We start from the raw sequence: 14,915 nt of genomic DNA on the forward strand, positions 1-14,915 counted from the left end.
TATCAGCATATTAGAATGATAGCTGAAGGATCATGTTACATCACAGAAATAAATGTTAAATTATGTTCAAATAGAAAGCAGTTATTTTAATTAGTAATAATATTCCACAATGTTACTGTATTTTTGATCAAATAAATGCTGCCTTGAGCAAAACAGAGGTCTCAAAAGAATCTCACAAATCCCAAACGTTTGAATGGTAACGTATTGTATGATTATGATCTTGTAATGCACATCCCTTTGTAAAATTACAAACAAAAGGAACTAATTTGACACCCCAGCTCATAATAAAATTTCAAAGGTCAGTGTTTTTGTTTTTTATTGAGGCTCATGTCCTTATCCAGCATCTATACAGCACTGTGGGATACACTCATTTAAAAAATGTGTAAGACTTAAGTCAGGTTGCGAACCTCCGCTGGACCAAACTCCCACAAACCCATCTCATTCTTCAATCCACAATGATTTTTACAATTATTTAACAGCTGGAAAGCGATTCAGCTTCCTTCGGAAATACTGTAAAAACTCAAAGCATCCCACTGGAAGCAATTTCTCAACATCACTTGATTATTTTGCAGGCAGCATCTACTCATTTGCACATTTGCAAATAGTGTCTCCTTTATTTATTTTTTGTTTGTTTGTTTCATGTTCCTTTTATGGTAAAATCATGTAAAAAAAGTTGACAATCCAAAAAAGGCCCAATCCTGATAATCCATTTGATATGTAATGACAGGAAACATCTATGAATGCGCTCTGAGGTTTTTGGATGTGAGGAACTGTAGCAGTTTCTCAAACTCAGTGAAAGACACATGCTCATCAGATCTGAAGGACAGTATATAGAAGATGGTAGTGATGGTGGGGACCTTTCTTCTCCCCAAGTGTCCATATAAAAGAAATAGAGAAGGCAAAGGAAAACTCTTAAGTTGGACTAATGGTCATAGGTTCATTCGTAGATGCTCTGGCCTTTTGGAGATCACAGGGTAGGTTTGCTGCTTAAACTGGCCCACGCTGGAGCCAGCAGGTTGCCTGATGGGAAGAGGGGCGGTGGCTTCGGAACTAGCCTGGACCTCCATCTGATCCACGGTGGACACTTCCATAGCGAGCTCTGTGGGGGACTGAAGGGTGGAGGATCCGGGTAAAGTGGGTCCTCGTGGCCAACAATCTCCTGAGAACTTAACCGGGCTGAAAGACAGGAGACAAAGGCGAGGAAATTGGTTTTCAATTTGATTTGCATCAAAATCTGTGACATTTATAAGTCAAAAGCTGGGATTACCTGAGAGGCGTTCGAGGGCTTCCCAAAAACCGGCGAGGTGAACGAATTTTTGGCTCAAATGAGAACTTCTTTATATTTTCCAACACCGATGGAGCTACATAGGTAAAACCCTGCAAGAATTAAAAGAAAATATAAGGACAACACCAACATTTTTCAAAATGGTTAAGCAGGACGGTGGCTTTATTACCAAAAAGGCCTGATTTGCACTTTCGCTCAGCGTGGAATCATCAGGACTGTCAACGGGAGTCTGGCTGGTGAACTTTGAATCAAACTGGCTCACATCATCAGCAGATTGCTGTCGAAACAAAACATCAGGTCGTGTAATTCGATATATACTCAGTTGTTAAGCAAAAAGAGACTATAGTTACCAAGAAAGGCTTGAATGGTGGTTCTACTTTACGTGCGAGAAGGTCGTCCCAATTAACATGTCGAAAGAAGGGATGGGTCTAGAAGACAAATTCAGGTAAATTAAAATCACACAATAAAGCCCAGCACTTCTTCCTGAAATCCAGTTAACATTAAAATCACCAGAAAATCAATAATAAAAGTCAATCTTCACCATTTGATCATATCTGATATACAAACGTTTCTAAGACCTCGATATTATCAACACGATCAAAACTTGCTGAAAAACCTGTTGTACACAATCTACTTAATGCCTTCTGTCATCTGACTGATATCGTTTATGCTTTTAACAAGTAAATGGTCTTTGAGTATAACTCTAAATCGTTCCCATTCAGGTAATGGAATTTTACAGAGTAAACATATGAATAACTTGTATTCTTAGTAATGCTTCTAGATGAACAGTTACCTGATTAGGTTTACTTGATTTGTTTTTTATTTATTTTTTTTTTAATCAAGTTAAATGCATCAAATATGATACATTCGGCATCTCAATAATCATTGTAGTAAATATTTTGGCCCCAACAATAAAAACTTAAGAGCTAAGATCATAAAACTGAGCATTTAAATATCTTAGTGAGACACATTATTGGAAAATATACAGTGACTTATTTTTAATGCAAGTAGTCAGCTTAACTGTTATAAAGATCCCACTTCTTACAAATAACAGGGGTTTCAGAATCTTTTTGCCAAATGAAATAACAGCAACTGCACAAAATTGCATAGTTCAGTATGGGCTTCTGAATAAAATGTATGTTTATGTCATATTTATATGAGCCATAAAAGCCTGATGTATCAAATATGCCACAACTTTTTTGAGTTGCATTACAGGCATTACAGGTTTAAAATGTTGAATTTAACAGATGCTCATAAACAGACCTGTACTTCTGTTGCATCTCCAGGTCCAGCCCCGAGTCGAGATGAGGCACTTCTTTTCAGTAGCTGAACACAGTAAAACTATTATTACAATATAACATAAAAAATCAAATGCACAACACACAATAAGTGTTATAATGGGGAAAAATAAAATAATTTTCACCTACCCTTTTGAGAAGGTCCCTGGCTTCTTGTGTGAGGTAGGGTGGGAGGTTCAGTTTGCATTTAAGAATTTTGTCAATGGTCTTTTTCCGGTTTTCTCCTGTAAAGGGAGGCTAAAAAGGCAAGAAGAAGAAAAACATTCATGAAAAGAAACCTCCATTTATAGTAGGGAAGTTCAAAAACTTCAAAATGGACTAGACCAAGGGTTCACAAACTTTTTGATGCTAAGAACCCCAAATACAGTGACCCTATTGTGAGGGACCTCACTGACAAATATAAAGCTAACTGTATTGTGTTATGGATAGAAATCAATTTATACTGTGTGAGAATGAATGAAGTGTAAATTTTGTGACCACAATCAAATTATTGATTGAAATATTTTAATCGACTTATACATTGTCAATACAGCAAAATAATTTTCTTCTAAGTTAGCAGTAAAAGCTGGAGAAAACTGGAGTCTTTTTTTCTGACAAGTCTTTAGAAATCATAATGAAATTATATTGTATATATAAACAAATGAAACAATGTAATCGACCCCTTACTAGATGGTGTGCTGCACTAAACAACTAGCTTATTTAAAGGGGTCATCGGATGCTACATGCACTTTTACAAGCTGTTGAGAACTACCAAGTGTTATTTTTTATCTCGTTAATTCATTTCCCCTCTCTCAAATCAAGCCAATCTCAGATGCCTGTCTGTGTGATGTCACAAAGAAATTCCCCTCCCACGATAGTTTGATTGACAGTAGTGTTTCAGCACAGACTGGACTGGTATCTTCTCTTAGACCCTCCCTGAGTGAGCGGTCATCAGTCCACCATTGTTTCACCGTCGGAGCAGATGTAGACAAGAATGACTCCTAAGAGACGGAAGTGTTTTGTTGTTGATGTAATAATGAACATAGCAGTCCTCATTTACACCCGACACCTGAGCCACTGAAGACACAGTGGATAACATTTGTTTTTGAAGGGAATGCGCCCCCAATCTACCTAAATGCGTTTATGTTCGCGCAAATTATTTGTGATCCAGCTTTACCAACAGAAAAAGGGAGTATAAGTTCTTTTAATGAATCTTTGCAAATCGCGTTTCCTAATAATATTAATTTAGCAAGTTTCACAAGAATGCGGCTAAAGTAAATAGACCTCAGAGAGCTGCTCAGAAGAGAGGGGCGGGGTCAGCAGAGCTCATTAACATTTAAAGGAAAATGCTACAAAATGGCTTGCTCTGAAAAGAGCTGTTGTTAAACACAACCATTGAGAAATTACAACAACCATGTTACAGACTTTTTATTAAGACCCTAAAGAATCATATCAACTTGTGGAAAAAGGGCATCCGATGACCCCTTTAAAGAGTCAGTAAACTTGCACCAAGGCCAATTCACCAGACATTTATACTCACTGCTCCAGTTAACATGTCATACATCAAAGCCCCCAGACTCCACCAGTCAACAGCCCGATTGTGTCCGCTTCTCATGAGGATCTCTGGAGCCCTGAAACAAAGAGACTTCTCACACTACTGTAGAACCCATCTAAATGCATGTCACACGGGCATGTAAGGCAATGAAAAGAGACATTTTCAAAACAGGAATTAGCTACTTTAGATGTCACAAGGATGTTAAGGTTTCTTTAAACGTCTCACATGTATTCAATAGTGCCACAGAAAGTGTGTGTCACTGTGCCATCATGAATCGACTCCTTACACAGCCCGAAATCAGTCAGTTTTACATGTCCTGTGAAAAGACAAAAAACAGAGACTATTATAATTATGCATTTCTCAGTTAATATTCAAATTACTCCTATATAAACTACAATATGAAGTGGCCAAACCTTGGTTATTGAGCATGATGTTCTCCGGTTTGAGATCTCTGTAGATGATTCCTTTCTGATGTAGATGCCCGAGAGCCATAGAGATTTCAGCCAAGTAAAAGCTGCGTGTAAAAACCCTGAGCATCATTCTGATTATCTTCGTTCATCTCATCATGTTGAATGTAAGGCCTATTGTATGCATGTGTCGGTGTTCATGTGTTCCTTGAAAATTGTTTAAAAAGTTGACACTTCAATAAAACACTACATGTTTAAAGCGTTAATCATGATTCAAATTTAACATGGCAAGTTTATGCTTTAAAACTCACAACGCATCAAAATCGCGCTTTCTTACCAGGCTGTGTCCTCCATGAAAATCCCCTCTCGCTCAAGCTGCATGAAAAGCTCCCCACCTGCAAAAGAAATAAGGCTTTTACCACGAACATCACATTTTTACCAAAAACACAGAGATGAATGTATAGTAAAGCTCCACATCATCATATCTCAAAAGATAACACTGCAAATCTAATATTTCAGCACACAAATTACAAAAAAAAAGGGTTTCAACATTAAGTAAATAAAATTTTGCATAAAATGTTTAAATGAATTGCCTTTATGCAAAAAAACATTCAGAGAAGAAATGCCTTCAAGGGCAAAATGTATGCCTTAGCAACTCCGCAGCAACAGAAGGACAGTGGAAAGAATGATAGTTATGCGACAAAGGTTGTTCTTGACGAACCACTTAGGTATTCAAGGATAAGGTAAAGCTTGCCGCCCGTCTGAAAAGCATAGATTAGATCAACGATGAAAGGATGCTTGACTTCCTCTAAGATGTTCCTCTCTGCTTTAGTATGCGCTGTGTCCTTGGCGTTGCGTACAATCATAGCCTACAAGCAGCAGAACAAAGTGACATTGAGACATTGCCACAAATCTAATTCACTGCATTCAAATCAAAGGAATTTGCTTACCTTTTTTAAGACTTTCATTGCAAATATTTTTCCTGACCCTGCACCTGATACTTTCCGAACCTGGAAAACCTACAAAAAAAATGTAAAAAGTGTTAAAGAAAAGAAAAGTTTAAATTCAAGCCTAGTCAGGTTCAAAGGTACACTGCTCCACAGTGTTATTTTAGTGGTATCGTGTGAAAAGTGCTTCAAAAGGCAATCAAATGAAATTATTAGAAAGTGCTAAATTAATTAAAAAAAAAATAATAATACCTTTCCATAACCTCCTTTCCCCAACACACGCAGGAGCTCAAAGCACTCTGGGCGGATGTTCTCAGCACCTTGGTTCACACTGTCCTCTGATATCTCGATCTTCTCACAGTCGTCCATGTTACTATAAGAATAAACCAGAAATAAAGTGATAATGTGCATTATTCCTTTCATCTGCATTTAGAATACTGATGCTGTTTATTTTCTAGTCAATTCCTTTTTGAATCTAAGAAACATTATTTTTATCATTTCAATTAAAATACGTAAAAAATTATTGCAACCAATGCACAAACTTACAACTCAAAGCCACTGCACTGGTCCATGAGGTCACTGATCTGAGCCTGCAGAAGAGAGGAGTGAAATGCATGATCAATAAAGGCTCAATTCATTGCAATAGTGAACAGCATTATGTCGGGTGGAGAGAAGACCAGTGCACGAGCAGATAACGTTACGAGGCAACAGCTGGCAGCACTTCTAGACTGAACACGAAAGCGTAAGGGCTCGGATTTCGCAATACTATTCCCAGAGCTCCCATTAGGTGACATGCACCATCTATGGTCTTGCAACTCCTAATTGACTGATCCTCTCAAATATAACATAATTATTAACATGACAATAAATAATGTTAAGCAGTGTGCATGTATATATTTAAGGTATGTTGCACTTCATGTTTCGATGTGAAAGGAAACCCATGCACCCAGCCCATTAAATTGCTTGTACTGTACGTTACTGTACTGTACTGTCAAGTAGTAGGCTCACATATAACCCTATTAACTCCGGTTCGTATATTTGAATACTGCATATAAAACACATTTCAGCAAGTAATACTCAAATATATCTGACACATGTGCTGACAGGCAGAATATCAGTTATTCAGAACACAAAACACGCTGTAGGGTAATCGCGTTAGCCTGTTAGCATAACATAAAGCAGCCCGACGCTTGTTTCTCGGGCCTGCACACTCAACACTCCCGCATGCCGTTCACTTCAAAACACCGCCCGTCCTTTACCTCCTCCAGCTCATCATCGGAGACATTTTCCTCCGGCTGGTCCAGATCGATGTCGAAAACGCCAGCCATCGCTGATTTCGCTGTCTGGGCTCCCTTCAAACCGCGTGAGGAGCTCGCGCTTCCCGCCTCATGGACATGAACGCACCGTCGCCATGACCGGCATGACGCGATCTGACGCCCCCGCGCGGAGGAACTCGGGAAATGACTCGCGCTCGACTTCAAACTGTTTTTATGCATGTCATTGCATAAAAAAAAAAGAAAAAAGAAAAGAAAAAGAATTGTATCAGAGTACAATACCCATAAATAAATAAAAAACATTCTTAATGTAAATAAATAATGTTATTATATATATATATATATATATATATATATATATATATATATATATATATATATATATAGTATTTATTGTATGTAAAAAAAAAATCAAAATAATATCATAATACAAAACAGTCAAATGGCAATACTTAAATATTGTTTATTTATATGTATTTATATTATTCAATATCACACACACACACACACACACACACAAATGACAATAAATACTTAAATATTTTATTTTATATATTTTTTTTTTCAAAGAACTTGTTGCATTAGGCTATTTGCATTTTTGAAAACATCGCACATTTGGTTTAATAATCACAACGAATAGAATACGCTTTCTTTGTGAACTTGAAGGAAATCCTTTTTTTTTATATCGTATTCAGTTGATTGATTGATTGATTGATTGATTCATATTCCCAGAATAAATCAGTCTATCTATCAATCAGTAATTTTTCTCACGTTCCTTAAAATTTTAATAGATTAATAAAAATAAAAATGAAATAAACAATATCATATGAAAAAAAAACTATGACTTATGTACATTTTAAAATATTTACATCATGGCATTATTTGTTGCACTAAATCTACAATCTAATTTAATCTTAGGCTAAGTAATGAGAATCTACGTTAATGAGAGTCGCCACAAAGTAAAAAGAATTTGAGGAAAATTTAATTTCTTTTTTGTAGGCATGTTTTGGCGAAAAGTTTGTTTTGTGCGCCATTTGATGTTTTGGACCCTAACTCCCATCATGCATCAGTTCCTCCGACGCGAACTACAAACCTGCGCCAAACCTGCGCGCGCCTTGACTCGCATCAACTGCTCACTCAGATCCTCCGCTTTGTAAAAGAATTCAAAAGTAATGTCTTAATGTTATTTAATATTGCGCGGTAGTTTTTACTCTCCACACAGTAAACTGAGATCCAGTGTATCTGTACTACCGTCTCTTTGAGTGAGAAGGTGACCGTTGCTGTAACCACACTTCCAGGTGTTGTGTTTTATCAGCGCGTTTGTAGTATCGTTTGAAGCTTCATGTCGATAGATAGATCGATAGAGCGATCGATATGTCGGTTGTATGTTTACAGTTGGGTCAGTGTGGGAATCAGATAGGACACGAGCTCTTCAGTGTCATAAGCGATGATTCCAGTGGAGCGAACAGAAAGAAGTACAAACAGTGCAGTGAAGAGAGATTCTTCTATGAAACATCTACTGGAGGTAACTTCAGGCTAATATCTGCCAATGCCTCTGTAATACTTGATATTTATTGGGTTCTTTATGTTCTACAGAACTTGTGGCGCGGTCAGTGCTTGTTGATATGGAGCCCAAAGTGATCTCTCAAGCAATAGCCAAGGCTTCTAAATCTGGACGATGGAGATATGGAGACAAGGCAGATTTCTCCCAGAAGCAGGGCTCTGGAAACAACTGGGCGAGTGGGTAAGAAGGCCAGCTCTCAGTCTGTGTGTTGAAATGTGTGTTTGTCATGTCTGAGAGTTTCTTGCTCTCTCTGGAGGTTCTGTGTTCATGGACCACGTCATGAAGAGGCTGTGGAGGATCTGGTGCGGATGGAGATGGAGCGCTGTGATCGTCTGGCTGGGATCTTCACCATGATGAGTGTCGCAGGGGGCACTGGTTCTGGTGTGGGCACTTACATCACTCAGCGTTTGAGAGACTCGTACCCCAGCTCCTTCATCCTGAATCAAGTAACATGGCCCTACGAGGCTGGCGAGGTAGGGAGAAGTTTGTATTTTAAAGTGCCAGTGATGCAGAAGCAGTTTGGGTCAATTAAAAGGTTAATTTATTCAGAAATGACTTAAAATGCAATTCATACATACATTGATTTGAATACATCTCTTCTACTATGAAAATGTTTTTAATTTTTGAGCTAAAAATTCATATACGTTTTTTTTTTTTATGTTTTATAAAGTCGAAAATGTCAGGTTGAAAACGGTCATGACTGTCAAGGCTAATAAGTTTTTTAAAAGTTGAGATAATTTGACTGTTTCATGACAAGGCAAGATTGGTTCAGTTTGTAAAAACTCATCAAATATTTTTTTATACTGATGAATTCCTGAATTATATTTTATGAAAAAAAAAAAGATAGTTTATTAGAGAATACAAAAATCAAGGTTTTACTTTGAAACATTTTTTGAAAACAAAGTTATTATCAATGTTCAAGTTATTATTATTATACATTTTTTTAAAATATATTTATAAATTTTTAAACATTACAAAACAAAATTTGAATCAAACAAAAGGAGAGAAAAGGAAAAAAAGTCAATCAAATAAAATGAATAAAAATAATATGGCTTATCACAGTAAATCAGTTTAAGAAATAAATGAAATAGAGAATGGTATAATCATACAAACAATATATCTTACATTAGGGGTGTAACGGTACGTGTATTCGTACCGGACCGTTTCGGTACAGGGCTTTCGGTACGGTGCACGTGTGTACCGAATGACCGAATGCAATATTTCGTGTGTGGAACATCGGTACATTTTTGTGTTTCCAAACGAACATATTAAGTGGCGGAAGTCTCCGCAATCAGCGCAAATCTGCAGCTGATTCTAAGGCCGGTGACACACTGGATGCGTGGCGTGAGCGTGGCGTTTCTGCTGCGTGTCAGTTGCGTGACGGCTGCTTCGCGGCGTTTTCTGTGTCTTTACACACCAGAATCGTGCCTGACGCGGCGCTGGCGCGCTGCTGTAGGTGACATTGAGGGAGACCGCCGACAGACCAGGATCTTGTCTTTACTACAACAATATCTATACTTCATGTTGAGCATAAATATAAAGCCTACTGATAAAGGACACCGTCAACAGTATTGACGGCAAAATAGACTATGTTTGACAGGTGCAATATGCCAGTGTGTCACCGGCCTAAGGTTTTCAAAAGGCATCACGTGAGTGTGAACATCACTACAACTAGGGAAAAAACGATTGTAATTCAAACGCAGCTCCCATCAGCATTTAAACAGACTTTTGCTATTAATTCCGATCGGTCCAACGCAATAACGAAATCTGAGCAGGTCTAAAAACTGAAACTGTTGCTGCAATTTACACTTTGGAAAAGTTATATATATTTTTAAAATATGTTAGGAACTCGCAGAGTGTCTTTTTGTGTTTGTCTATAACCGTGTCATCGTATTATCCAAGCAACATGTGTTTTGGACCGTAGCCAATATTAATAGATAAGATAGCATTAAGTTCTTGTTCAACCATAACCCAAAACTTCTGAATCTCCTTACAAGACCAGAAGCAGTGAATAAGATCTCCTTCCTCCGTTTTACATTTCGGGCACATTGGCGAGCAGTCTTCTTTAAACTTGTGCCACAATGTGAGCTCTGTGCAAAATTTTCAACTGCATTGCTTTTACTCTGTAACATATACTTAAAGTCTCTGCATTCTTCCATGCTTTTGCCCATTGATCGTCTGTGATTTGTATATAGTATTGTATAAGTCCGTATTTGAAGATCCACAATCCTTGAGAACCTTGTAGAACTGTTCATTTGTGAAAAAAGCTGTCTTTCCACAGCCGAAATGTCTTTTTTCACAAAGTCTCTCAACTGTAAATAACAAAAAAAGTCCTATCGTGGAATGCTGTACTTGGTGGTTAATTGGTCAAATGACATTAAACTGTCCCCCTAGAATAGATCATGTAAAGTATTGAGACCTTTATGTGCCCAAACTTGAAAATTTTGGAAGTCATAGTTATCACAAATAGGAGTAAAAGTTGAGGTAAGTTGGGGTCGACCCTCCAAACGCCTGATAACTTTCCATGCCTTGACAGCATTATTTGTGATGGGGTTACTACAAGCGACTTTGAAGGACTTAAACCTTTTAAGAAAAAGCTGATTTATTAAAGGAAGTCTACTGAGTGAACTTTCAATATCAAACCACACTGTTCTGAATCCTCTATGTACCCAGTCAGAAATATAACGCAAGTGAACACTTAACTGATATCTCCGTATATCTGGAAGGTCAAGACCTCCCACTGAAGATAGAAGCATTAAAGTTGAAAGTTTTATAATTGCCCTTTTTTTAGCCCATATAAAGGAACTAAACCAACCATTTAATTTCTTAATAGTTTTATGTGTAAAATTGATTGGAATCATTTGAATGGGGCAAAGTAATCTTGGAAGAATATTCATATTCTGGAGGGAGATCCGTCCCAAACAAAAAACAGGAAGAACATTCCACCTTTCTAAGTCTAACCGAATACGTTCAAAAAGTGGAGGAAAGTTATACATCTGTTCAAAGGAGGGGGTAACATTAATGCCCAAATATATTAAACCCTTGGGGTCCCATCTAAATGGGAAAGATGGTAATGTTTGGGGTATTTGTTTTAAGCAGCCTATAGGCATTGCCATTGACTTATCATAATACATTTTATATCCTGAAAAAGTGCTGAATTTGTCAATTGTGTCTAAAAGAGCTGGGGTAGAGGTATCAGGATTCACCATGAATATCAAAATATCATCGGCATATAGGGAAATCTTATGTTGATTGTTTGCTATTGTTAACCCACAAATTTCATTATTTCTCCTTATTGCTTCTGCCAACGGTTCAAATATCAAAGCAAATAAAAGAGGAGATAGAGGGCAGCCTTGCCTCGCCCCCCTCCCAACCTTGAATGTAGAGAAGCGGCATCCATTAGTCAGCACGGCACTAAGAGGTTCATTATTCAATAACTGGATCCACCTCATGAAGTGCTCACCAAGACCAAATTTATGTAACGTATGAAATAAGTAGGGCCATTCGATGCGATCGAATGCCTTCTCTGCATCTAGCGAAATCACAAGACCATCTACTGACAGCTGCCTAGCAAACATTCAACAGGTGACGCATGTTAAGACAGAGTTGCATCCTACAATAAAGCCTGTTTGGACATTTGTTAGAGTGGGGAGAAGGCATTCTAACCGTGTTGCTAATATTTTAGAAAGAATCTTCAGATGTACATTAAGCAGTAAAATAGGTCAAGTTATTAAATTAAAAAATGTTCATAAAGTAAGACACTACAGGCAAAACCGTTTTTCATTCACTGGTCAATTTTGAGATTTTCTGGTTATTTTGCTTCCATGACATCTTTTTTCAGACTAGTTAAATAAAAATAAAAAAACATTCCAAATACCCGTAGTTTTTTTTTTTTTTTTTTTTACACTTTATCGATTTACAGTTTCAATTAAGACTATTTTCTCAAAATTATTATTTGTTTCTCATGCACTGAGAAAAAATCTCTCACTTACATAAACCAAACATTATAGTTGTATTCCCATCTATATTCTGAAAGTATTTAGAGAGGTGTTTGTTCATATATAATTGCCTGATTAATAATTTATTTCTAAAAACATTCTTACATTTTATTTCACACACACACACACACAAAATAAAATACCCTCTTCATAAACTCTAAAAGCTCTAATGTGCCAACAAAATGAAACAAATTTAAAACCTGGCTTTATCCAGTTTTCAGATTCCTGTTATGGATATTAATTCAAATTAGTCCATATTTAATAAGATAATGCCACATTTGCATATATAATGTTGTAATGTATAAACTTGTAATACTAAAACCTTTGTACTGGTGAAGTCTGGTTATATCAATTAGTTTTTGTTTTACACTGTTTCACCTGTGGTGTCTTGCCTTGAGTGGAATAAAAAGTGTTAAAACCATATTAAAACAACATGAATACGAAGAGTACATTTTTTTTTTATATATATATATATTTTTTTGAATAGACTCTTATTATTCTAATCACTGTATTTTTTTTGTTTTTTCTTTCCAGGTGATCGTGCAAAACTACAACTCTGTGTTGACTCTGTCACACCTCTACCAGCTCTCTGATGCTATTCTGGTTCACGAGAATGACACTGTGCACACGATCTGCAGTCGGCTGATGAACATCAAACACATCTCCATCAGTGACATTAATAAGGTGATCGCTCACCAGCTGGCCAGTGTACTTCAGCCCGCTTATACCGCTGATTCACCCTGCCATTACAGCACAAACCCCATAGGTACAAATGACTCGCAGTTCCTCTTCAATTTCAGACAGTCATCGGTCAATATAACACTCCTTGACCAGTGTTTATCTGCTGTCTGCAGGGGAATTACTGACGTCTTTGGTGTGTCACCCTGAGTACAAACTGCTCAGCTTGTGTAACATTCCTCATATGTCCAGCACGTCTCTGGCCTACAGTGTGTTTAACTGGCCTGGGCTGCTGAAGCATCTACGTCAAATGCTCATCGCCAGCGCTAGGATGGAGGAGGGTGAGTGCTGTGATGTCATATATCCATGTAATATTAGGAAGGATATTTTTCTGAAATGACACGCAAGAATTTTTTTTTTTAAATATCACTTCATTGATTGTCTGCAGAATGGTTTTGTGGAACTTAACACTCTTTCTTGAAGGAATCGACTGGAAGGTCAGCACCCCGTCAGCAGTCACATCTGCAGGAGAGAGTGGAACAAACAGCAGGCAGAAAAGTTTCAATTTATCACTTGCTAATCTCCTGATACTACGGGGGAAAGATGTCTCTACTGCAGTCACAGGTAAGCAGATCTCCAAGATACTTTCATTCATTAAACAGATAGTTCGCCTAAAAATGAAAATTGTCATCATTTACTAACACTCATGGCATTTCAAACTTGTTAGTTTCTTTCTTTTGATAACACAAAAGAAGATATTTTGAAGAATGCATGTAACCAAAGTTGCTGACTTCCATTCCATAGTATTTTTTTCCCATACGATTGTAGTCAGTTTTGTTCAACAGAAGAAACTCGCACAGGTTTGGAATGACATGAAAGTGAGTAAATGATGGGGGGAACTGTCCCTTTAACATTCACATAACATATATGTATAGCATGCTAAGAGACCTGACGTAGTGTACATGGAGTACACATGCATGTACTTGCAATTGGAGCAACATTTTAAAGTTTTAAAAGTATAGTAACTAACATGTAGAATACTTAAATCAACAGATGGTTTTAAGGATCCTGCGTTATATGTGCCGTGGCTTAAAACAGAAAATAGTTTCAGCACATGGACCTCTCCTGTAGCCTTCAATGGATATGAAAAGTCTGCCACTTTGGTCAGTAACAACCAGTCCCTTTTGAAACCCCTGGACAATATAGTCAGGAAAGCTTGGAACATGTTTGCATCAAGGTGAGAAATGCAGTAACATAAACACTAGACAGAATTCTATAGTTGTTTTACTGATCATTTCTCCTGTAGGGCCTATGTTCATCAGTATACAAAGTTTGGAATCTGTGAGGAGGATTTTCTGGACAGTTTTACGGCACTAGAACAGATCATCTCCAGCTACACACATCTCTGATTTCCCTGATCAGAAAGATTGTGACAATGATGTGCCTTTACCTGACCCTGGAGAAAATTACATTTCTTAATATAGGCCAGTTACATTGATCAGTTTTGTAAACAAATCTTGAAAATATGTTAAAAGTACATTCATCTAATCTCGCTATATAATCGTCATCCCTCCTCCACCTTTTCTTACATTTCTTAGTATTAATTTCTCAGTAATGTGATTTTTCTGATTCTGAAGTAAGCACAGACCCTACCGAAACCATCTTTCGACTTGGAATTAGTTATATATAAATGTCTTCAAATGTTAGATTTGGTAAGGATTGTGCCAACTTGAAATCTTTAAAGATTATCGGATTTAATAAAACAAATTAAAAAAAAAGTATTGACTTTCTACTACTTTACTGTCACCCATTTATCCTAAAGAAAAATCTTGTGAATAAGGCGGATAAATCAAATGTATAATTTCTTTACTTTTAATAATGTTGGGTAAGCCTAAATTATATAACTATTTGATATTTGAACCTTCTGTAG

The 14,915-nt window shown here is 37.1% G+C and overlaps 2 protein-coding genes across 3 annotated transcripts; one reads left to right on the plus strand and one right to left on the minus strand.

Moving 5' to 3' along the window:
- Positions 1–299: 299 nt before the first annotated feature.
- On the minus strand, positions 300–6,921 carry LOC132122841 (ribosomal protein S6 kinase beta-1-like). Its single transcript, XM_059533313.1, has 15 exons — positions 6,731–6,921; positions 6,018–6,061; positions 5,724–5,844; positions 5,475–5,543; positions 5,246–5,393; positions 4,862–4,919; positions 4,531–4,631; positions 4,343–4,433; positions 4,103–4,193; positions 2,713–2,820; positions 2,549–2,611; positions 1,636–1,713; positions 1,455–1,562; positions 1,268–1,377; positions 300–1,176 (listed from the first exon to the last, which is right to left on the minus strand). The coding sequence occupies exons 1-15, from the start codon at positions 6,797–6,799 to the stop codon at positions 930–932; spliced, it is 1,506 nt and encodes a 501-aa protein (XP_059389296.1). The 5' UTR covers positions 6,800–6,921; the 3' UTR covers positions 300–929.
- A 912-nt stretch (positions 6,922–7,833) lies between these two features.
- tubd1 (tubulin, delta 1) lies at positions 7,834–14,467 on the plus strand. Of its 2 annotated transcripts, none has more exons than XM_059533838.1 (8): positions 7,834–8,270; positions 8,342–8,489; positions 8,566–8,782; positions 12,842–13,073; positions 13,162–13,326; positions 13,469–13,609; positions 14,039–14,222; positions 14,292–14,467. In XM_059533838.1, exons 1-8 carry the CDS (start codon positions 8,120–8,122, stop codon positions 14,392–14,394), a joined length of 1,341 nt encoding a protein of 446 aa, XP_059389821.1. In that variant the 5' UTR covers positions 7,834–8,119; the 3' UTR covers positions 14,395–14,467. The 2 variants fall into 2 exon arrangements, with proteins under 2 accessions (XP_059389821.1, XP_059389822.1); XM_059533839.1 differs by having other exon boundaries at positions 8,129–8,270; positions 8,342–8,485.
- Positions 14,468–14,915: the final 448 nt, after the last annotated feature.

The sequence above is a fragment of the Carassius carassius genome, chromosome 41 (genome assembly GCF_963082965.1).
Source record: "Carassius carassius chromosome 41, fCarCar2.1, whole genome shotgun sequence".
NCBI classification, from domain to species: domain Eukaryota; kingdom Metazoa; phylum Chordata; class Actinopteri; order Cypriniformes; family Cyprinidae; genus Carassius; species Carassius carassius.